Raw genomic sequence first — 23,515 nt, forward strand, 5'->3', positions numbered from 1 at the left:
CTTTGAAGGCCCTATTCTCTACTCTCAGCACTTTTTCATTCCTATTTATCTCCCTTCTTCCTTCCTCCTGGCCTTTTCCCTCTGGCCTCTCGGTCTATAAAACATCATAAATCTTTAGAGCAAGGCTTCTATGGCAATGGGACATACATTCTACGTTAATACATCTAGTACCATTCCACAGGGAAAAATTGAAAATGCTGGTAAAACTGGCAGCTTTTCCTGCTTTGGGTGTTGATTATACTACCTAAGGAAGTGTATAAAGCCTGACTGTTCTTTTCAGTTTGGCTTCTTGTCTTAATTGACCACCTGGCCACCTAAGAGCTCAGGCCTCTTTTTCTCTGACAGATTTCTGTTGCTCCTCTTACCTCACCGATCTCCCCTTCTGTCTCCCATTGTTATATCCTCCTCATCTCCCTGTATCCTAAAAATTAGAATATTCTGGGGTTTACTCCTTAGAGCGCTGCTCTCCAGTTATACTCAAGATTCATAGTTTTAAAATCATGTGGCCTCCAACTAAATTTATAGAAATTTATATCTCCAGTTTCAATTTTTCCTCAAACTCCAGGTATCTCCAAGGGAATGGCTCAAAAGCACCTCTACAACTGGGACCTAAGTTGGTGGAGGAAAAGTTTTTCTTCCATTGATACTTTCTAGTCAAGTTTGTAATTAAGTAAATAACGAAGTTACTCCATGATATACATTCCCTCATTATCCATTTGTTCTCTTAATATCATTGCTATGGTGTGAATGTGGCCTCCAAAATTCATGTGTTGAAACTTAATTACCAATGTGAAAGTATTAAAAGGTGGTCCCTTTAGAACACGATTAAGTATAAGGGTGAGCTCTAGTGGATGGGATTAGGGCCTTTATAAAAGGGCATGAGGGAGTGGGTTTGTTTTCTGCTCTTCCTTCATGTGAGGTCAAAGCACCAACTTGGTAGTAAAGACCAAGTTCTCACCACACACAAAACCTGCTGGCACCTTGATATGGGGCTTCCCAGGCTCCAGAACTGTCAAAAAGTAAATTTCTGGTCTTTATAAATTACCTCACTTCAGGTATTTTGTTATAGGAGCACAGATTATTATGATCATTATATTCATTATGTTCACAAATCTTTATTACATAGGCTTGATAAACAATAAAAAATAGAACTAGCACCTGACCTTGAATGGCTTACAGACTGGTGAAGAAATATATTTTAAAAGTAATTTCAGTTATTTGGAGAGAGGTGTAATAATGTATATAAGTGATTTTAGCAATTTTTTGTCTATCTTCTTGCTTTAAAACATGAGGAAAGGAACTAAATAAAGTCAGCAGGTTTTTATAAACTAAATGTTGTAGTAACAAAGAAAAAGCAAGTTTCAGCAACTGCTGATTGAAAGAATATTTTATTGCTAATAGTAACTAAAGTTTGTTTTACTAAGCAATTTTTGTAAATGTTTTGTAAATTTTTATTATTTATTTTCTATGAAATTTTAGACTATTCTTTCAATTTTTTAGTTATTTTTTAATAGTATTTATTTTTAAAGCAATATTGAACAGAAGTTACAATTTCCCATAGACTTCCTACGCTCACGCACCCAGCTCCCTCATTATTGAGATCCTCCACCAGAGTGCTATATGCGTTGCAATTGATGAACTACATCCACACATCATTATCACCCAAAGTCCACAGTTTACATTAGGATTTACTATTAGTGTTTTACATTCTGGGGTTTAGACAAATAATGACACTTAGCTACCATTATAATATCATATAGAGTAGTTTTTACAGTATCCATTTATAATTGTTCTATTTTATTATTAGTTATTGTTAATGTCTTACTGTGCCTATTTATAAATCAAACTTTATCACAGGTTTGTATGTATAGGAAAAAACATAATATCTACAGTTATCCTTTGAACAATACACAAATGCACTTATACATTTTTTTCTCCAGCCAAACTTGAATTGAAAATACAGTATTCCTCAGATGCAAAATCCCTCATATCAGGAAGGTTGACTTTTCTATATATGTGGGTTCCATAGGGCTGAGCGCAGACTGTATTATGCCAGGATTTTGGTATACATGGGGATTCTGGAACCATGCCCCTGTGTATAACCTGGGATAATTGCAGAGAGTTTGTGCTGAATGGTTGTAGGCATCCATTACGGATCTTGGAACATACCCTTCATAGATAAGGGGGTAGACTATTGTATTCTTAGACTCATGACAATATTGAAATCAATTGAGCCCTCTGCAGCAAGAAAAGAGAAGGGTGAGAAGTTTCCACACTGTTTTGTTTTCCCAGAACTTGATAACCAGAAAGGATTACTCCATTCTCAGGTATTCAGTGATAAGGCCCAACTCCACCTTTTCTTAATGACTCAGATAAGACATACTCATCTCCAGGGTTCTACATGACTCCCATAAGTCTCCTGAATGACTCTCTTGATTGCTTGCTTCTATAAAATCCAGTTATTTGAGATGTTCCTCGTTATTTAATGTTTTTTCTGTTACGATTGCCTAAATAAATAATCTCCTTAATTTTTTGGTGTCTTGTGATTTTATACTCAGTTTATAGAATAATTCAAACATGTTATATTCTAATACTTTGTTTCATTTATTTTTAAACATTTAGATTCCTGATCCATTTGAAATACATTCCTTCACACAGTTGATATAAGGAATTGCTTTTATATTTTTTCAAATGGCTAACCAAAGTCTCAGCACTATTCATTAAAAAGGCTGTCTTTGGGACCAGGTGCAGTGGCTTATGCCTGTAATTGCAGCAACTCAGAAAGCTGCGATAGGATGACTTGAGGCAAGGAGTTGGAGACCAGCTGAGGCAACATAGCGAGACCCCATCTCTAAAATAATTTTAAAAATTAACCAAGTCTGGTGGCATACCTGTAGTCCTAGCTACTTGGGAGGCTGAGACAAAAGGATTGCCTGAGCCCAGGAATTTGGGATTAGAGAGAGCTATGAATATACCATTGCACTCCAGCCTAGGTGACAGAGCAATATCCTGTCTCAAAAAAAAAAAAAAAAAAAAAGGTTGGAGGGGTTGCTGCCTATGAAATTATGCAATAGTGAATAGTGATTAGATATGTCACCTTTATCATATGGCATATTTACTTGTATATTTGAATCTGTTTCTGGATTTTCTATTGCATTTCCATAAACTGTTAGTCTAGTATAGAGGCTTCTAATTTCTGGTAAGTCTGACCCCTACATTTTTCTGGTAATTTTTATATGCTTATTTTCTCATTTTTCCATATTACTTTTGGTATTAACCTGTGCAGTGATATAAGAAAAAAAATGTGTGTTTGTATTTTGGGGTATTATTTTAACTTTCTATGTTAACATAGAGAAGACTGAGGTCATTATGCATGTGAGTTGTCCTAATCAAGAGTATGGATCCTTTTCATTGATTCAAACTTACTTTTGTGTCTTTCAGGGTTTTTAAAAAGTGTTTCCTCATTTACGCTTTCTACATTTAGTATTAAGTATATTCTTCAGTACTTAACTTTTCTTGCCACTGTAATTGACTTCTTTATATTCTAATGGGCAGTTTTTTTTTATACGAAGACAATTTGATTTCAGTATGTTTGTTCCATAAATCCCTGCCATAGCCCAGAGATTTAAAGTGCTTTCCTTTCTTCTTTCAACTTTATAACTTATTGAAAATTTTCTTTGTTTAAAAGTAATTTTTAATTTATTCTTTAGGAACTTTCATTTCTATTATCATCTCACCTGCAAACTGAAATAGATCTATTTCCAGTATAATAGCACAATGTGAAATAGTAGAAAAGGTAGTAGGCATTTTGCCCTATTCCTGAATTTAATGTAAATTCCTCTGATATTTTCCTCTAAGTAAGATGCTGTCTTGAAAACTAATATAGATAGATAGATAACAGATAATTATATATAAATATAGATAAATACATTGTCAAGAAGAAATAACTTTTTGAGTGTTTTCTTAAAATCAGAATTGGATGTTAAATTTTGCTGAAGGCTTTTCCATCATATATAGAAATAGTAACATGATTACATCTAATAATCTAGTGAGTTATATTGATGCTTTTCCTAATATTGAACCAGCCTTGAATTCATGGAATAAATGCTGGTTGGTTTTCATATATTACTTTCTTAATGTAGCATGGGATTCAGTTTGCAAATATTCCATTTAACACTTTTACAGCAAAGTAATAATGATCTGGCTTTATTTTTTGGGTACTGTTTTTATAAGCTTTAATAATATATTTGCTTCATAAGAGTTATTAATAGATTTTCTTCATTTTCAATGCTCTGGAACAATTTATGGAGCATTGAGACTGTTTGGTGTTTGTGATACAGACAGGAGGCAGGGAAATACTGGGTAGAGGGGGGTGGTTCCCTGGAAAAGGCCCCACTCACAAGCCTGGGCCCACAACCCTAAATGAGAACTCCACATCCTTATTTTTCCCACCCAATGTTGCTTTTTCCAAAACCACCCAGGCCTGCCACACCTCCATCCTCTACCTATAAAAACCCCAAACTCCCCTGGCAGAGGAGCAGAGTGGTGTGGCAGAGAAGAAGAGAAGAGAGTAAGTGCCTGAATGTCGAAGAGGCAGCTGGACATTCAGAGAGGAGTTCAGGAAGGTTATCTTCCCACTCCATCCCCTTTCAAGCTCCCCATCCCACTGAGAGCCACCACCATCACTCAATAAAACCTCTTCATTCACCATCCTTCAAATTCCCATGACCTGATACTTCCTGGATACCAGACAAGAACCCAGGTACCAAGAGGGCAGGGTATATATCACCCTTACTCTCCACTGAGCTGGTTAACACTTAGCCATCTATGGACTGCCACTGCTAAAAGGGCATTGTTTGAAACACACACCCTCTGGGGCTCTAGAGGTCACAGTCAACCACTAGACACTGCCGTGGGCCAGTACAAGAATGGTTCATAAATGCATCTAAGGGCACTCACCCCAGCTCCTGCATCCACTCACCTGTATCCTCTCCCTCCCACAAGGGGTTTGAACTCAGTGGTGAGCAAAACAAGCCATCCCTCCCACCATCGCAAGTCCCACAAGAGGGTCAGGGAACACTCCAGCCTCATTTGGAAGTTTAAAACAATTCCCCAGTGAAAATAGTTTGCCCTGGTCCTTTTCTGAAGTAATTTCCTCGCAACTCTCTTAGTTTTTTCTATGGAAATTTGACTGTATAGAATTCTGTGAGGTTAATTTTGATAAACTTTATTTTTCTAGCGAATTACTCATTTTTATAGGTTTTTGAATCTATTTGAATAGAGAAAAGTAGCTCAATAATTTTTTGTGTGTTTTCTGTTAAAATGGCCATTTTCTCTTTGCCATGTCCTCTCTCTCATTCTCCCACTTTTCTTGATAAAATAAACTAGTGGTTTGTTCAAAAAGCAGGATTTTTATGTATCTTTTTTTTTTGCTTTTTCTATTCTCTAACATTAATTTTTCATTTATTATTATTTCCTTCTTTGTGCTTTCTTTTAATTTATCGTTTTGCTTTATTTCTGGTTTTTGAGCTGAAAATTTGATGCATTCATTTTCATTCTTTCATTTTTAGTGACAAAAGTACTTAGAGCAATACATTATCCTCTCCTTTGATCAGTTTTAAATCTCATAAATTGTATTTTTTAAATTCTGGTATGTGCTTTTTCCTTTTCATCCAAGAGTTGTTTAACATAATCCATTTCTGTACCGGACATGGTTTGTTCTAATTGTTATTCCTTCATTGTTTATCTGTATTTTATAGTTTATAGTCTTCGTAGTGATACATTAAAGTCATTAAAGACCAGGACCCTTTATTTCTTTTCTTTTCTCTCTCTTTTTTTTTTTTTTCTTTTTGAGACCAAGTCTCACTGTGTTGCCCAAGCTGCAGTGCAGTGGCACTTCATTTCTAATCATGTATGAGACCACCATCAGGGTCAGAGGAAATTCAAATAGCTTTTTCTCATAAAGTAATTTTGATTTATTACAATGATTAAATTCATGGCTTGCTTTGGAAGGGAGTCTTTTTTATATCAACTAGTCATTTGGGTCTAATTTCTTTTTTCTGTTTATATTGTTCTTCTATTTGAAAGATGTATTAATACCTGCTATTTTGAAAGCCTCTGAAGCAGTTCCCAGCCTATATTTATATTTGTATATTTATATATTTACATTTTACAATATAATGTGTATTTATGTATTTGTAATATATATTTATATTTTTAAAAATTTCTTGCTGCCATAGCCCAGGGATTTAAACTCTTTCCTTTCAACTTTCAATCAGCCATGATGCATGCCATGTATGAGAAGTCCATCTCTAAAGAAAAGCTTCTTTTTCTCTCCAGAGAGAAGTTCACTAGTAGTTTTAATTTCAGTGATTTTACTGGTAATTATTTTGGGTAACATAAATTATAAAATAACAAACCTTAATGTGTTATGAAGCTTGATGAAATGTTACAAATATTGTTTCTCTATTTTTTCATATCTATAGTCCTTAATTTTTTCCATATTTTTATTGAAAGGTATCCTCAACCAAGATAGCCATTCACTTACAGCTGCCCCGCCCCATGCAGCAATAGAGGATTTGTTATTATAAAACATACAGACCCTAACTCCTAAAGTATAAAACAAGTTATGATACTAAAACTCTATGTCTACCTCGGTCTATAAAGACACTTTAGCTGTAGCTATATACTCTATATCATTTTTTGTGTAGTAAACTCACTTAAAATTCCAAGTAATATAGCATAGCAATTGAAAGTATAGAACACTTCTGATGAAGTTATGGTTTAAAATTAGTTTAATAGCATTAACTTTTTTTCAGCTATAGAAACATTTCATACAGTTTTCTTAACATAAGGATTAAATAAGTCTAATTTATGCTTGTAATAACAGATTTTTCCATCATTTGCCAAGTTACTGAAAAATATGTTTAAATCACTAAAAACATTCATACCAGACATTTAACAAATAAATTATAATTAACAAAATAATATTAAAGGTAGCATTTTTCTTTTAAAATAATGTTACCTGTAAATTAAACTGGCTGATTCTGAAATAGTATTCAAGAAGGTAAATGATTCTGTTAATTTCATTAGAAAAATGTGAAATATAAATTGCTTATGAGAAAAATAATACACTGTAATTTTTCTTCTGTATGTTCTTTTGTTTCCCGAACACAAAACTTGCTAACCTGTTTTTTAAAATGGCTAGGTAAAACAATTTAGAAAATTTTATATGAAAAACGAAGTTAGTGTTTGCATTAGAATCATCAACATTATTTAAGAAAAGTCCATTAAAATTCAGTCTCTTATTAGTTTATTATTTCAAGGTAGTACTTCTTTTACAGAACAGATTGTTCTTATAATTTTTCCATATTCTTGGTAAATTTTTTTCAATAAACATGCTTTTACTTCTTTATCTCCTTTGCCTAATTACTTTCTGATTTTTAAGAGATCTGTAATATAGAGCTTGAAAATATACTCCAGATGTCTTCCATCTGATCGTATTGTTCTGAAGTACAAAAGACAACAATTCTCTGTTAACTTTCAAAAATATTTGCCATAGAGCAGTATTATAAAATGAAATATTCACTCTAGTGTGATACAATAGCTATATATGGAAAAGAATGTTAAAATACAAATAACATTTAAACAAATGCACGTTTATATTTGTATGTATGTATGCATTTATTTCTATGGTCATGTTAAACTTTTTTTGCACAAATAACATGAAAATAAATTAGTGATATTCAGAAAATAGATGGAATATTAAATAGACAAACTCCAATCCATATATTCTTTATACTTACTAGTAGTGATCACATATTGCATCCTTGGCCTAATATCTTTAATATTCAAATCTGCAACTTCTAAGTCAGGCAGTAGTTTTACATCATCTTGGTAAATTTTCACTTTTCGTAAGCTACCCCTTCAATGTTAATTTTATCTTAGTTGCTTTATCTTGCTATATGATACGTTCAGTAAATCCTTATCACTTCTCCTTCAGCTACCTTGACTTCCTTGCACTTTAGTACCTATACACATTCCTATCTTAAGGTTTTCCATTTGCTCTTTAGGGGAACATTTTCCCCCCAGGTACATCCTTGGCCAGCTCTCAAACTTCATGCAGGACTTTGCTCAAAAGTTGCACCCTGCACAGAGAACTTCCAGATCACTCTGGCCAAAACAGCACTCCTAGTCACTCCCTACTCTTTTATTCTGCTTACTTTACTTCAATATCATTGATCCCCAATTGACATTATTTCTCAATGTTTATTATTAGCCCCATGAGAATGTAAGCTTCATTGCTTCATGAGACCAGGGATTTTGTTAGTTTTGTTTATGACTGTATCACCAGGTCTTAAAGCTTTACTTGGCACACTATCAGTGTTCAATGCATTTTAAATAAATAGGTGTGGTACTCATTTTTTGTTTATTTTATTGCCATTCTGGGTTGCAAAGAAAATGAAATAGTTTGAAGAAATGTCAGTTTTTTTCAAAGTAAGAAGATGAAAGTGACGGGACTGAAGGGTAAACACACAGTAGATAAATCACAAGGATGATTGTGAGGGCACAATACAGGTTTTATATGGAAGTATGAAAATGCTTTTACTTAGTAGAACTTTTGCTTTGATAAATTACTAGTTGTGCCTTAAGATCAACATAGGCTTAAATTTTAAGCTTTCAATTACAGATAAGGAAAAAAAAGGGTCAAACTACAGTGGGCGAAATATTCATAAAAATATTGGAAGCCTACAAGTTTTTTGTACATATTGTATACCTCATGTAATTTTCAGATAATAAACTTCATTCTGGGTATTGCATATTTACAATGGCTTAAGTCGGGAAATTAAGGGAACAAAGACAATGTCTACTATCTTCTAAAATAATATTTTTATCAACTCTATAAAGATATTTGCATGTTTCCCATGAAATATTAGTGTGCCTTTTGGTAAACATTTCAAACATTCTACCTAGCCTCAGGAAAACAGAGTTTGTTAGAAACTAAAGAAATAAATGTCCAGTCAATAGAAAAGATCATGAAAATATGTTATTGTCAAATTTGTGCTTACATTTTTAATAACATTTTAAATCACACTTGGTGTCCAGTAACTTTTAGTGAAGCTCTATATTCTTATGCAGATTATGTAAAAATGCTACTTGCATAACATTCTGGGAAGAAGACTTAAAAAGTGTTATCTTCTAAAGATCATTTAAATATAAGCCTATGGAGCAATTATCCATGGATGCTTAAAACATCAGATGGTGGGAAAATCACCTCATGTTGTTCAATGGGAAAAATCTGGAGGCAAGTAGTGTGTGTTGTAATTGTTTTATTACTTTTGGTTGAGGAGAAAATGCTCATCAGAATTTGATTACCTGCCCTAGCCTATACAGGCAGTTATCAAGGAAAAAATATACACCTTGGCAAATTTTGCCTATTAGTTAAAGAAGCGCTTATGTTCAGTTTGTGTGTGATGTTTGAAGACAATTTAAAATTAGAATCTTAGAGACTCTTGACATACTTTTTAAGATTCAAAGATTATATGAAAGAAGGAGACTCAAAAGAAATTCATGTTACATCCACTAAACAGCTGAACATCAGATTTGAGAAAGAAAAAAAGAATTTTTATTCTCAAGCTGCTATGTCTTTGAAATAACTTACAAACACCAAATGGAAATCATTTTTGCCATATTTTACCCTTTGCAGACCAATCAACTACATCAGAATAGAGAAAGAAAAAGAGAGAAAGAGAGAGAGAGAGACAGAGAAACAAAACCCTGATGTTACATTCATAATTTACTTTGGATTCTAGTTCTGGAACCAGTACCCCTATGTGAATCTAGAATGACTGTGCAAACACATGCTCAGGATTGGAATAGGTGACAACAACATTTTGTTCATTCATCAAATGCCTGTCAAGTGTCTGGCATCCTTCTCAGACCTGTGGATACAGCAGAGGACAAAACAAATCACGACTCGACTCTAACAGAACTCACATTCTAAAAGTTTTTTGTGCTCCACTTTACTCAAACCACCAACCAGTGAATACTTCTGTTTTATTTGTATGTCAGCTTCTGCAACCTCATGATTTATCTTTATTTTCACTTGATGCTGTTTTTACTTTCTGCACCATTGTTCCTAATTGAGAAACTTGTTTGGACTTACTCCTGTGGTTTTGTCATTAGAAACCTTGGTAACAGGCAGTAGCTAGACCTACTTCTTGTTTATCCTGATAGGAAAAGGTTCAGAAATGCATTTAATTATATTAAATGATCTTATTCATTTCTGATTCCTCTTTAAGACCTGAAAAAAATATAGGTATTCATTAAACTCTGAGGCTGTTAATACTTATAGCAGTCTTACATATTTCCTACTATTTATAAGGGCAATTGAAGAAAAGCAATTGGTTAGAACAGGAGGCTAAGAGATTTGCCTTTGACTTGAACTGTATTTGTCTACTGTCAAGTCAATATGCATGGACATAGCACTAGCACTCCTTTATATGAATATAGTGTAATATTTATTACAGAAATTTACAGACAGGCATAAAATTAGTATGATTTGCAGATTTACACAAAATATGATTTTCCTCTGTAAATGGGGGTAAGAGTTGTTTGCTAGACATCATACTCTATACTATATACCTGGGAGTAATCTGTTTCTTTTGTTTGTTTGTTTATTTTTTATTTTTATTTTTTTACTTTACCTATGATCTGTGATGGGGAAGACAGCATCAATATTGGTGGTAAAGAGGGAGAAATTAAGATTTTGGTTAAATTTTCAACTTGTTATGTTTGAGTTACTGATTTAGAATTCCAAATGGAATTGTCAAGCATTTAGTTATATATCCAGATCTAATAAGAGATGACTAGGTTTTAGATAACCTAAAGTTAATGGGGTCTTATGAACATATAGTTGGTATGTAAGCTTATGAAAGAGGATCACAAAGGAGAAAATGCAGATAGAAATGCTAGTCAGACTACCCAATGATTTAGATGATGGGAAACTAAAGAGAAACTAGCAAATGGAGAATGATAATAAAAAATGGTTACTGTGATAAGAGTATCATCTACTAGGAGGTTGTGATATCCTTAAAGCCAAGTGAAGATTTTGTTTCGAGAAGGAATAGTAAATCAAATACTAATAGAGGTAAGATGAGAACTGAGAACCGACTGTCAGAGTTCAGTATGTGGAGCTTTTTGATAATCTTGCCAAGAATATTGACTTATTTCTAGGAATAAAAGCCTGATTCAAGTGGAGTTTAGAAAGAAGAAAGGGAATGTTGAAGCCAGCAAGTACAGACAACTCTTTCTAGAAGGTTTCAGTAGAGAGTGTTTGTGAGAAACAGGAATCCATTTATTCACAATCCGATTTTACTCTGCAAATGGGAGTTAATAAGAGTAGTTTCCTGGAAATAATATTCCATAATATTTTAAAATATACCTGGTGATAATACTCTCCAATGTTTTTGCTGTGGAATTCACTCATCTTTTATTATAGATTAAAATTATCTTTTTCTAAAACAAATATGACTCTTTTATATAAGTTTTATGTTAAGTGCATCATTCAAAGCCAGATAGACTATTGTCTCCAAAAATCACTAAGTTTTATAACTGCAGGCCAAGCGTGTACATCTTGGAAAAAATATACTTAACCTTTATATGCTTCATTTTCCTCATTTACAAAAAAACTGCTGACGAAATTACTTGCACAAAACTAGTTTGTAAATATCAGTTATTTGGCCTCCGTACAATCTTGCTAGAATTCCAGATGATACAAAAACATATTTTTTCTTCTGCTACTTTTTATTTCCTATGAATTCTGTAATGCTTATTTTGAAAGAAGAGTTTTCTATTAAAAACTTTTAAGAATCAATTACAAAACGGGGATTTCAATTTCTAAGTCAACTCTGCAATTGTAAAGGAGTGGGATTTGGAAATAAGCTTGACATTCAAGCCTTATAGTATTAGTTCCATTGCTGCTTACTACAGGGATGCAATCCTCACAAAAATACTATTTGATCTCAGGGAGGGGAAAAAAGATAATGGATTGCCCCTCCACATGAAACCGTAAAACAGTGTTCTGGGTTGCTGCCATTCAAATGAATAGAAACTGGCAGCAATTCTAACACCTATGCAGTTTCAATTTTGTAACATCTGCAGGCATCATTCTGGAAATGGTAAACATTTTAATGGTCAGACCCTGTCCACTTATGCATTACTATTTCCAGTATTATCCCCCATTTCTATCTGGAAACAGAAACTAAAATGTGACAGATTGCTGTGAATGAAATGAATGGAGATGCCATTTGCATTCATTTCAGCAGCGGCAAACTCACCCCTTTCCCATTCTTTTGTTGTCCTTCAGAGATCTCCCTTATTGCTTTGGAAAATTCAAGAGTCAGACACTACATTTTGATAATGTGGCTTGAACTCCAAGCATCAGCACATGAATTGATTTAAGAGCATCAAACAACTTTATAATGGCAGTCCATCTCTGCCTTTTAAATACAAATTCATTCTGATTGAATTAAGATTGAAGTTGCACCTTTTTTGTAAATTGAATTTTTATAAATATAAAAACTTTAAAGTGTCTAGTATACACCCATTGAAATTCAGAAACTAAGCAGCACATTACTTGCTTTATATAAATTTAAGATTCAATGAACTAAAACCCTTGCATTTTCCTTCAATCCCTTGTATTAAAAAAATACTTTCATTTCACTCATTTGGTAACCATACCTAGAAGTGTCATATTTGGAAGATGATTCAATGCGTGTGCTGAGTGCATGAATACAATAATGCAACCCGGGTGCACACACACATATTCTGTTTTTGTAAAAGTCTAAGGAAAAGAAACATTTTTTACTACTTCTCTATGTACCCTCAAACATACACCGAATTGTATTCTGGGTTATACAGTACTAGGAAACTTGCTGAAACATATCATCTCACTTGGTTGATCAATTAAAGGTGAACCATTACTGCAAAACAAAGCCAAATGTGACACCACTTATATGTAAATTACAGTTCAAATTTTTTTCTGAAAGATATCCCTTTGCAATTTTAGAAAAAGACAGTGTGTGAGAGATCTAAATCATATTAAGTATTATTTAAGGAAGATATAACCTTATAATAGAGCTTTAATGGAGAATTTATAACCAAAATAAAGATATAAAATGATAATTTTAGAGATGTATTTTCTTTCATTTGACTTTTATCTTCTAAGGAAAATACGTATTTCCCATCAAAAACAAATGTATTAGAAGAAAACATTAGAAAATTAATAGCATCTGACATATTGGATCAGCTTGGCAATCTATATTTTGCAACTCTAAAGGCTTAAATAATAATTACATAACAGGCTTTATAGTATGATTGGTAAAGTTGCTAGCTGTAGTTGAATTTTCCTGTTTGTTTTTAAATATATTTTTGTATTAAAAGCATTAGTTATCCAGATACAAAGATGGAGGCGCATTTAACTTAAATGAGGAATACCTGCCTCTATTGACTGGTTATCAGTATTTGCATTTTGAAGTTTTCCATTAAAGTAAACTTTAATAATATCAAAGAATACTCAGATTTGATCTTACTAATAATTTTAATTTAAGCAATTAACACAGTGAAAGTCAGAATGTTTTATTTTGCTTGTGATAAACTTGCCCAAAATTCTGCTTTCCAACATAAATTCTGATGCATGAAAGATGTTTTACTTGTGAGAAGTTTTTTCCTTGGATTAATTTGAAGTTGTCATGGGTATTTTACTTGGATAGGAAAAGTTAAAAAATATACAGAAAAAAAAGAATCTTATTTCTCCAAAGAAACCTCTCATGAAGCCATAAATTGTTTATTTCTATTTATAGGCAACATTTTTCTTTTTATACAGCTGTGGGAATTAACAACCAACCAAGTCAGGGAAAGGAAAAACAACAGTAGCCTCTTTCGTGACATCTTTCAGTCATTTGAGTATTTAGATTGATTGGTGGAATTACAATAGTGTTATTTATTCAGTGTGTGCGTGGATAAAGCATGAAACAAGGCCATACATCCTGCCCTAAATAAATACATGGTAAGGCATCTATCATAGCTAAAAATAGTGTATCCCTTCAATTCCCATCTGATTTTAAGTTATATACAAAATAGCATATGTTTCATTCAACCCATGCTTTAACTTAGAATATGTCACCATATTACTATCCAGACTAGCTTTGTCTCATTTTATAGAATTAAAAATATTCCACTTCTCCAGAGCTGTTTGAATTCTTGTCCAATATGATTCAGTCCATACAAATCTAATTTCACTTGAAAAGTTTTATTGTTCCTGCAAATACTAAGTAATGCCATTCCTCTCATTTAAAAATAACCCTAAACTCTCCAGACCTCTATACATAAATTGACAAACACTATGTTAACTAAGTAGTTAAACAAAATAATTTCTATGCCAGTCAATAGTCTCCAAGAATACTGCGTGATTTCCTGCAAAATACATGATTTTACATAGGGAGCAAAATGACCTTCAAGATAAATAAAATGATATAATAATGTTATAAGTTTCTATCTTAACTGAGCTCATAAAAGTGCTATGAAACTAAAAACTGATTTATGGAGAAGAAATTTTTACCTTGTCTGACTATAAGAATCACCTAGGACATTAAAAAAAAATGCCAATGTTCCTGATACCCCAGCACAACTTAGTCAGAATCTCTGGATGTATAGCATGAGAATTATAATGTTTAAAAAGTTTCCCAGGTAATTCTAATGTCCAGTCAAGTTTGGAAAACTCCGCCTCAAAGGAAGAGTAATGATTTTGATTTTCCACTCTGGGCATCACTTATATAAGAGGTTTGGTTCAACAGCCAATCATGGAACAACTCAATAAGTTAAACCACAGCCAATCACGGAAGAAGTCAATCAGCTAAACGTTTGCTGAAGTTTTAAGTGATCTATTTCTCATATTATAGAATATCCAAATAATTTAATGATATCAAAATGTAAACCAAAGAATGATATCCATAAAAAGGCAAAAGGCAGAATTTGAACTTAATAAATGTTATTTTATATAATTTCTATATATATTTAAGTCTAAATATGTTTATAAGTACATGTATAATGGTCTCTATTTTTCTACCTATATGGATATATAATCCATCTATTTCTATATAGCTATATGATAGTGCATAGAGAATATATAAAATATTTTTGGAAACATTAAAATATTATATTTGTATTTCTACATGGTTTATTTCTACAATTACATGTGGAAGGTTCAGAATAACCCTTGGAAACTGCTCTCCATGTTTGACATTCCTCTAATGTGGGACATTTGGCCAGGTGTGGGCCAATACTTAATTTCTTAAAGTTCCACAGCAAGATTAAAATATAAATCATGATTTATAATTAAATAAAATATATGTAATTCCATATTTATATCCCTCAAAATCTCTTGGTATGTTTATTAGATAAGGTGTCACTGCACTAGTATAGCAGAGAAAGCCACAGACTTATGAAAATTAGGTTTTTCCCAAAATATTTTTTGCAGTGATGGGTAGTGTACTTGTTTTCTAAGGTTGCCAAAATGTCACAGACTGGGTGGCTTAAAAAATAGAAATTTTCTTACAGTTTTGGATGCCAGAAGTTGAAGATAATGTGTCTGTAGATTTGGTTTCTTTCTTCTGAGGCCTCTCATCTCGTCTTGTAGATGGCCACCTTCTCACTGTCCTCACATGGTTCCCGTTTGTGCATTCTCTGTATCCTCACTTCCATTCCTTAAAAAGATGCCAATCACATTGATTAGGGCATATCCATATGACCTCACTTAAAATGTACTACCTCTTTAAAGATCACATCTTCAAATACCGTCACATTCTGATGTACTGGGTATTAGGATTTCAACTTGTGAATTTTGGGAGACAACTCAGACTGTAACAAGTAGATAAAGGAAAATAAATAATCAGATCTATTGTTCTTAACTATTCTGTTTCCACGACTAGCTTTAAGAAATATATTCCAATATCAAGAGAAGTAGTAATATAGTTCATCGATAACCAAAAAGTAGTGTGTGAATGTGCATGGAGGGAGAAATCAATTAATTTTGTTAGATTCTCCAAAATGTAAACCTTGCCATTTGTTTGTCATCAGGTGCAATTTGTCTATGAGCTGCTTTTTAATCAATTTTTTTCCACATAATACTGATGCCAGCTGAGTTTTTCTAGGATCACCTATAGTATTCATTTGCTTTGATTAAATGCTTTAGGTACTACTGTTTTCCACATTTGCCTAGATATTGTAGCTTCTTTAAACTAGTGCCATTCAAAAATACACTAAAAGTTTCTGCTAATATTTAAAATAACTTTATGAATTCTGATTCTAGTTACCCTTCCAGTATCAGCAATCAGAATCAAACAAACCACTGGTCTCCTGAATGTGAATTTCTCTAGGCAGCCTCAGACTTCCCTGGAAGTTCTCAAGCTGGCCTTCTCAACAGAACTTTCTTTCTGAGCAAGCATCATCAGAGAGTGCTGATCTTCAAGAAGTACCTCCACTTGTTCCTTTCCTTTCCACCTGACCATTACCAGTTGAACAAAGGCAGTGACTCCTTGGCAGTCATATAGGTGTTCTTTCTTGAGCAGCAAAGTTGGTGTAATGTAATAGCTTGTTAGATATTTGGAATCTCAGGTCCCATCCACCACCTACTACATACAGCAGAATCCTCATTTTAAAAGGACTCTAAGGTGACCAATATGCACATATAAGCTTGGAAAGCTCTGATCTTTGAGAAAATATGTTTCTCCGAAGCTCAGCACCTGTTTGAGGCATCTCTCCCAACTTGGTTGGTTAAACACCCTAGGTACCTGCCTAGTTATATCTGTGTTCACAGGCCAAAATATGATGCCTCTTCCAAATTTCCAGTTCTCAAATATTTGTAAATATTTTCATGTCCCTTTAGTTATACTCTTCTCAGGTCAACTTCTTTAGTTCCTTCAACTATCTCTCATATAATGGTTTTCAGCTACCTTCAGACTTCAGCCATTTTCCTCAACATGATTTCAAATAAGTCAACATCTATGGCAAACTGCAAAATACCTACTGCACAATTATCTACGCAAAAATATTTATTATACAGAAGCAAATACTGAGAGGTAAATGTAAATGGGAGACAGGCATGACCAATTACACATTACCAGTGTGCTCTCATGTCTTAATAAAGTTGAGATATCAATTTGATTTTTAGCTTTTTTCCAAGAAGTGCTGCCCAACAAGATGCAGAATGATAAATGTTGACCTCTTAAAACCACTAAGGTATAAAGCGCAACAAAAATTATCAATACAACTATGTGATTAAGTGTGTCTCTGTCAATGAATCACAGTGACAGGAGTATTCCAGTTTGCCTGCAGGAGTGAAAAATGAGGTCATTAGTGAAAATCAAATGCAAATATCATCAGATTCTGGAACATTTCTCTTTACATATTAAAAAAAGATATCTCCAACTTACAGTGACGTACACACTTCAATTTAAAAATATATCTCTGTGGAATATAAAGTTTTTAAATAAAAATAGCCCAATATTTGGAATTCTGAAACTGATTTTGTTTAAACATTTGAAACATGCACGGTTATATCACAAAACAAGTGAAAACTATCCTAAAATTTAAAAATAATAGGTGTATTAATATTAAAATTTCCTGTTATGTATTTTCTATATATGTGGTTGATTTACTTCTAAGAGGGCAATAAAACTGAAATATTGCTCATTCTAAGGATACCTCCATTTTTTAGAATGTTGACTTTTTATAAATGGAAAAGCTTTGGGTATTAAAAATATAATTTACATTTTAAAATATTTATCTAAGTTTTCTTTACATACAGACATACAAATCTTAAAAACAAAATAGGAAAAGTGTGTTGTTTGGTTTTAGAATATGCTTGGATTTCATCACTAGCGAAGTACAGAGAAAGGAAAATGTTGAACACATCTTATGGATAAAAATATGCAATGAATCAAAACTAGAAAGGTGGCTGTAGAAAGTTTTTTAGTGGGCTTTATTCTCTAATCAATTGTGTGTCGTAAAAGCTTACTGAGAAGAAAAATTATGTGACTCATGTTTTGAAAAGTTAACTTTGGAGGAGGAGATGAGAAAGCTTTTAAATAATTCAGTCAAGGAGACTTGTTAAAAGACTGCTGTAATAATCCAGAAGAAAACAATTTACTTTTCTTTATAGTTCCTGCTTATAAATTTTTCTAGATAGTGATTCAATTACTCTTTAAAGTCATGTTACGCCTATCCTGTTGCTTCTTTAGACGAATTCCTTAGCTAACTCATTGCCCCTGTTTTATTATGGTCAATATTAATTCATAGCCTGGTACCAAGCTCTCTACTGAAAGCCATGATTGGTCACCCTTGTAATTTCAGATTAAGTTTAATTTTCTTTAAAAATTATTGTGCTTTGATATAATTCTTACTCACTTACCCTGACTATCATGCACCTGGTGCTTTCCCAATTGCCTGATAATTGAATATTTCAGTAAAAAGATTTACCTACAGTTACACAAAATTCATAAATACATAAGAATGATTTAGGGAAATAATTTAGAAAAATATTTGTATAGAATTCATCTAATTAATGAAACAAATCAATTTTGAAAAGGAAAAAGTGAAGAAAACCATCTCATTCATTCATATGCTAAGAAAGAAAAAGAAAGAAAAATAGAAGTGTAAGAAGCAATAAAAAGAAATGTTACAGATCAGAGGAACAAAAAGATAATGATATAATCATTTGCTTCATGGAATTTAACAATTAGTGAGACAGAAAAATGCGAAAATAGGTTACTTTTAAATTTAGTGACTATATCAATGGAACCTAATAGCCATAGGTAATTAATAGCAGTAATCAATAGAAAAAATAGGAAAGGAACTTAGCAAAGACTAAGGGATGAGAAAGTACATTATGGAAGATTTCTAAGGGAGGTAATGTGATGAGTCGCATGCACTGAAAAGAAATTTATGTCATGTATTTTCCAGTCTGATTCTTTCTGATACTCAGAAAAATGCAGGCTTGATTTATTGATTTGGGTAGGAGGTTGCATCCTTTCTCTTAAACTATCATCACAGGACTTTTCCTATGATGGGGCACTAATCAGGGGCCATTTTTAACCTATTTATATCATGAGCATACAGAGCATTGGCAAAGATTTAACAATGCTTCTTTCAAGTTTAAGTAAGCAGTTAGTATACCAAACTAAGTGGAGAATTTACCTAGCGAGGAATCTATCATTTAAATAATAATAATATATTGATTTTGTGACTTAAATTTTTTAGGGCACATTAAAATACTGTACCATTTTTGAGCTTCATTGCAGTCTTCTAAATTATTTTTTTCCTTTTTGTTTCACAGAGCTGAAAAGATTTACCTACAGTTACACAAAATTCATAAATACATAAGGATTATTTAGGGAAATAATTTAGAAAAATCATTTTATCATTATTCTTCATCTATAAAATAGAGTAGATAGATAATTCCTCTCTAAGGATACTTCCAAGCCTAGAATACTATGATTAATATTTTAATATTTTCTTCACTTATATAATAATTCTAATATTACATTTACCTTATTAATTTGCTTAACAAACAGTTTTATTCATAGTTAATGAAATATCACGGTTGAATTTAGTTAAAACTGGTTTACTTAAAGGAAGTAATGAAAACTTGTCTATAAAATCCCAGGTAAAAACCAGTGTACTGTGTACATTAAAGTGTGAGTATTGCTCCTATTTGGAACAGGATGCAAGCTTAAAATCATTAAATTCAGCGAGCATCTTCTATTTGCCAAGTATTTTTATACATTGTCTTGTTGCAACAGCCTTTTTTGGTAGGTAGAACCTATCTAACTTCTGGTATGTAGAAACAGAACATTTAATTAATCAATAATTTACCCAAGATAGATTGGTTTATAAACAGCATAGTTTGAATTCAAATATCTCTTTATTACAAGCTCATAATTTGAGACACTATTATGACTTCTCAATTCCGTGTGTTCAATTAGTAAGATTTGTTACTTCAGCTTGTTTTAAATATTCTTAACATTAAATATTAAATTATTTTCTTCTAGATATAACACCTAATGCTTTTTAAATTCTATGTTGACCCAAAGACATATATTTTATTCTATTCATTTTTGAACTCGCACTTTTATAGTAGAAGAGATATGACATGGAAATTGATTATATTAAAGCTTAAGAGACAAATTTAGATGTTTTAAATAAAAAAGACCATTTACTATATACTTATAGAAATTTGAAGTCCATTAAAAAGTAAATAATAATTTAATTATATTCAGAAAGATGGTCTAGCAATGTTACTATTTATATTTTCTGATATCCCTTATTTATAAAATACAGAAAAAGGTACATATGCACATGTACACATATAGACTGACATACACAGCCCTAGTCTCATAATTGTGATATCATATTATGGCTCTGATAAAAATGTTCCATAGTTGAATTAACTAAAATTATGTGACAAAGTCAAAATAAGACTAGTGTTACTTCTAATTTTGTGTTGTATTGAGTCATGTTTTAAGAAAATTGAAAAGCTTTTGCTCTTTTATTTATGTTTGACACTGGCAAAAGCCTCTTCTCAAATGTAATGAAAATGATAACCTAATAAAATTAAACAGAAAATTGAACCCTTGGGTCTGACATTACTTACACTTATCTCCAGCATAGCTGGCATCTGACCAATTCAAGAATAAAAATGAAGGACTGAAGAATCCACAACTGATATTTATGAGTATATTTAATAATTCCCTTCAAGAGCATATAAACTTAGGCATTAGACAAATTTGTGCTTTGTTTCTTGAATCTTGATTTTTACAGGTTATGATCTTAATTATGATTTCCATGTGTGAATTTTGATGTTCATTGACTCTTCCTTGGTTTCAGAGGTTTCTGGGTCTCCTCAGTTCTCTAGTGCAAAATATATAACCTAGACCCTGATTTTTTTCTTGATTTGGAGATGGTGTTCTCACTCTGTATCTATAAAAGCAGACCATTTTGACATGACCAGTTTTGTACAAATATAAAGACAGTAAGGAGGACATTTTATATAGGTATTTATATACAACATTTTAATTGCCTAATAATGTGTTCAGAAGAAATCCTTGACTGACTTCCAACCCATTTCTGAACTTTACCCCATGGACATTTTCTTATTTAAAAAGTATCAAGGTTGATAAATAAACATTCATGCCAGGCGAACAGTTCAACATATTGAGGTGTATCAAAATCAAAAAACTTTATGTAACCCTAAACAATTATTTTTAAAAGATCTATATTAGTTGATTTGTAAGGTTTGTAATGCTTTTCATATGGAAATATCAAAGTAGAAAAGCAAGATGCAAAAAAGTATGTATCATAAGATTTTCTTTAAACACAAATTACAATATTCATATATGTATACTTGTGTATATGCAGAATGTACATCTTTATGTATACATAAATATATGCATATTTTTAAGATGTGCTTTTTTCTATTAAAACATTTGGTGGCTTTTAGAGAATAATTACAGTTGAGCCTAAACTGGAGGCTTTGAATATCAAGTAAAAGCAATATTTAGAAGTATAAATGAAAGAAAAATTAAAGATAGGCTAATTGTGGAAGAAAAAAATGAGAGAAATGACAGATGAATCCAGGTGATACAATATGAAATAAGAAGACGTGAAATAAATAAATAGAAGGGAGATATTAATTATTCTGAAGAAAGAAAAATAATGCCCCTATGGATATTATTCTGGGTAGTATTTATAAGAGAACAATGCAAACTTTGAAAAATTCAAGAAATAAAGGAAAATTCTAAAGACTCCCACTGATAAAAAAATTAAAAAAATTAGGTTTCTTTTCACCAATACTGGAAGAAATAATACATTGATCACAAGGAGAATCTTGATATAAATTTTAAATCAAAGATTTTATTATCCAAATTTCTAGATAATTTTTTTTTTTTTTGAGACGTCGTCTTGCTCTGTCACTCAGGCTGGCAATGGCATGGTCTCAGCTCACTGCAACCTCTGCCTTCCAGGTTCAAGCAATTCTCCTGTCTCAGCCTCCCGAGTAGCTGGGACTGCAGGCGCGTGCCACCCAGAAACTCTTGATGGTTTGGAAATTATAGAACAAATTCTGCAAACAATATTTATAGCTACTGAACAAAAAACTGCTTTGCAGAGCCCTGTACCTAACAATGCAATTATGTCATTCATTTGACAAGGTGAAATAAGTTAATGCATATGCAAGCAAAGAAACATATCACTTGCTTTTCTACCTGAGGAAAATACTTGACAAAGGATTGTAAAAAATGCAACTAAATAACCAGAAAAGAGCCTCAAGAAAGGGAGCATACAGAGGAAAAAAATCAATGGTGGGCAATAAAGTAAGCATATACATAATTAAGTTAAATCAATAAAGAAAGTATACTATAATTACTGACTAACTCTTGGAAAAGAAAATGTTTGCTATACAGGAAATGGTAGTAATTACTGTCAATTAAAACTGCCATTGTAACTAAGAAAAATTTAGGATACTTTGATAGTGTAGGGTTTATTAAAAAGAAGTAAGATTATTCTAAAGGATTTTTAGAATTTTAGATGTAAAAAGAAGTTGGAAGCAGAGTATGAAAAATATTTTTTTCTTAGAAAATAGGATAAATATATGCAGGGAAAAATAAGAGAAAGTAGCCATTAATAAAATAGAAAAGTACAATAAAATCCCCCAACTAATAACAGAATAAAAAGTGAATCTTTCTCTCTGTCTTGTGTGTGTGTGTGTGTGTATGTGTGTGTGTGTGTATTCATTGGGGGATTAAAAGATTGGTTCTAGGACCTTCTGTGGATACCAAAATTCATGGATGCCCAAGTCCCTGATATAAAATGGCATAATATTTGAATATAACCTATGCTCAACCTCCTGTATATGTTAAATCATCTCTAGATTACTTATAATGCAGAATATAATGTAAATGCTATGTAAATAGTTGTTATACTGCATTGTTTAGGGAATCATGACAAGAAAAACAGTCTGTACATATTCAGTTCGAATACAATTTTATTTTTCTGATCCACAGTTGGTTGAACCCACAAATGAGGAACTCAAGGCTATATATGTACACAAATACGTATGTGTATATATGTATACACACACGTGCACACACACACACTTGTCTTAGTCCATTTGTGCTGCTACTACAAAATATCTGAGATTGGGTTATTTTTAAAGAACAAAAATTTATTTCTCATAGTTTTGAAAGTCGAAGATCAAGGTGCCAGTAGTTTCAGTTATCTGGTAAGGGTCCATCCTCTGCTTCCAAAAAGGTGCCTTGAATACTGCATCCTCCACAGGGGAGAAATACTGTGTCTTCACAAGGCAGAAGGGGGAAAGGCAAAAGGGGCAAACTCCCTTCACTAAGTCTTCTTATAAGGGCATCTAATTTAATTCATTAGAGCTCTGCTCTAATGACTTGAT

At 32.4% G+C, this 23,515-nt stretch overlaps 1 protein-coding gene across 2 annotated transcripts in view; it reads right to left on the reverse strand.

Moving 5' to 3' along the window:
- Positions 1-23,515, reverse strand: part of PABPC4L (poly(A) binding protein cytoplasmic 4 like) — a 148,104-nt gene that overhangs the window by 23,951 nt on the left and 100,638 nt on the right. The window contains exon 2 of one of the 2 annotated variants that reach the window (XR_008678935.2): positions 15,617-15,764. Coding sequence is in view for 1 of the 2 variants with exons in the window: in XM_055384455.2 (XP_055240430.1) it covers positions 15,753-15,764 (12 nt within the window). In the remaining variant the exon portion in view is untranslated. Of the gene's footprint in view, positions 1-15,531; positions 15,765-23,515 lie in introns of those variants that run through there. The other variant, XM_055384455.2, reaches the window with a different exon arrangement.

This window comes from Gorilla gorilla, chromosome 3 (assembly GCF_029281585.2).
Source record: "Gorilla gorilla gorilla isolate KB3781 chromosome 3, NHGRI_mGorGor1-v2.1_pri, whole genome shotgun sequence".
Lineage (NCBI taxonomy): Eukaryota > Metazoa > Chordata > Mammalia > Primates > Hominidae > Gorilla > Gorilla gorilla.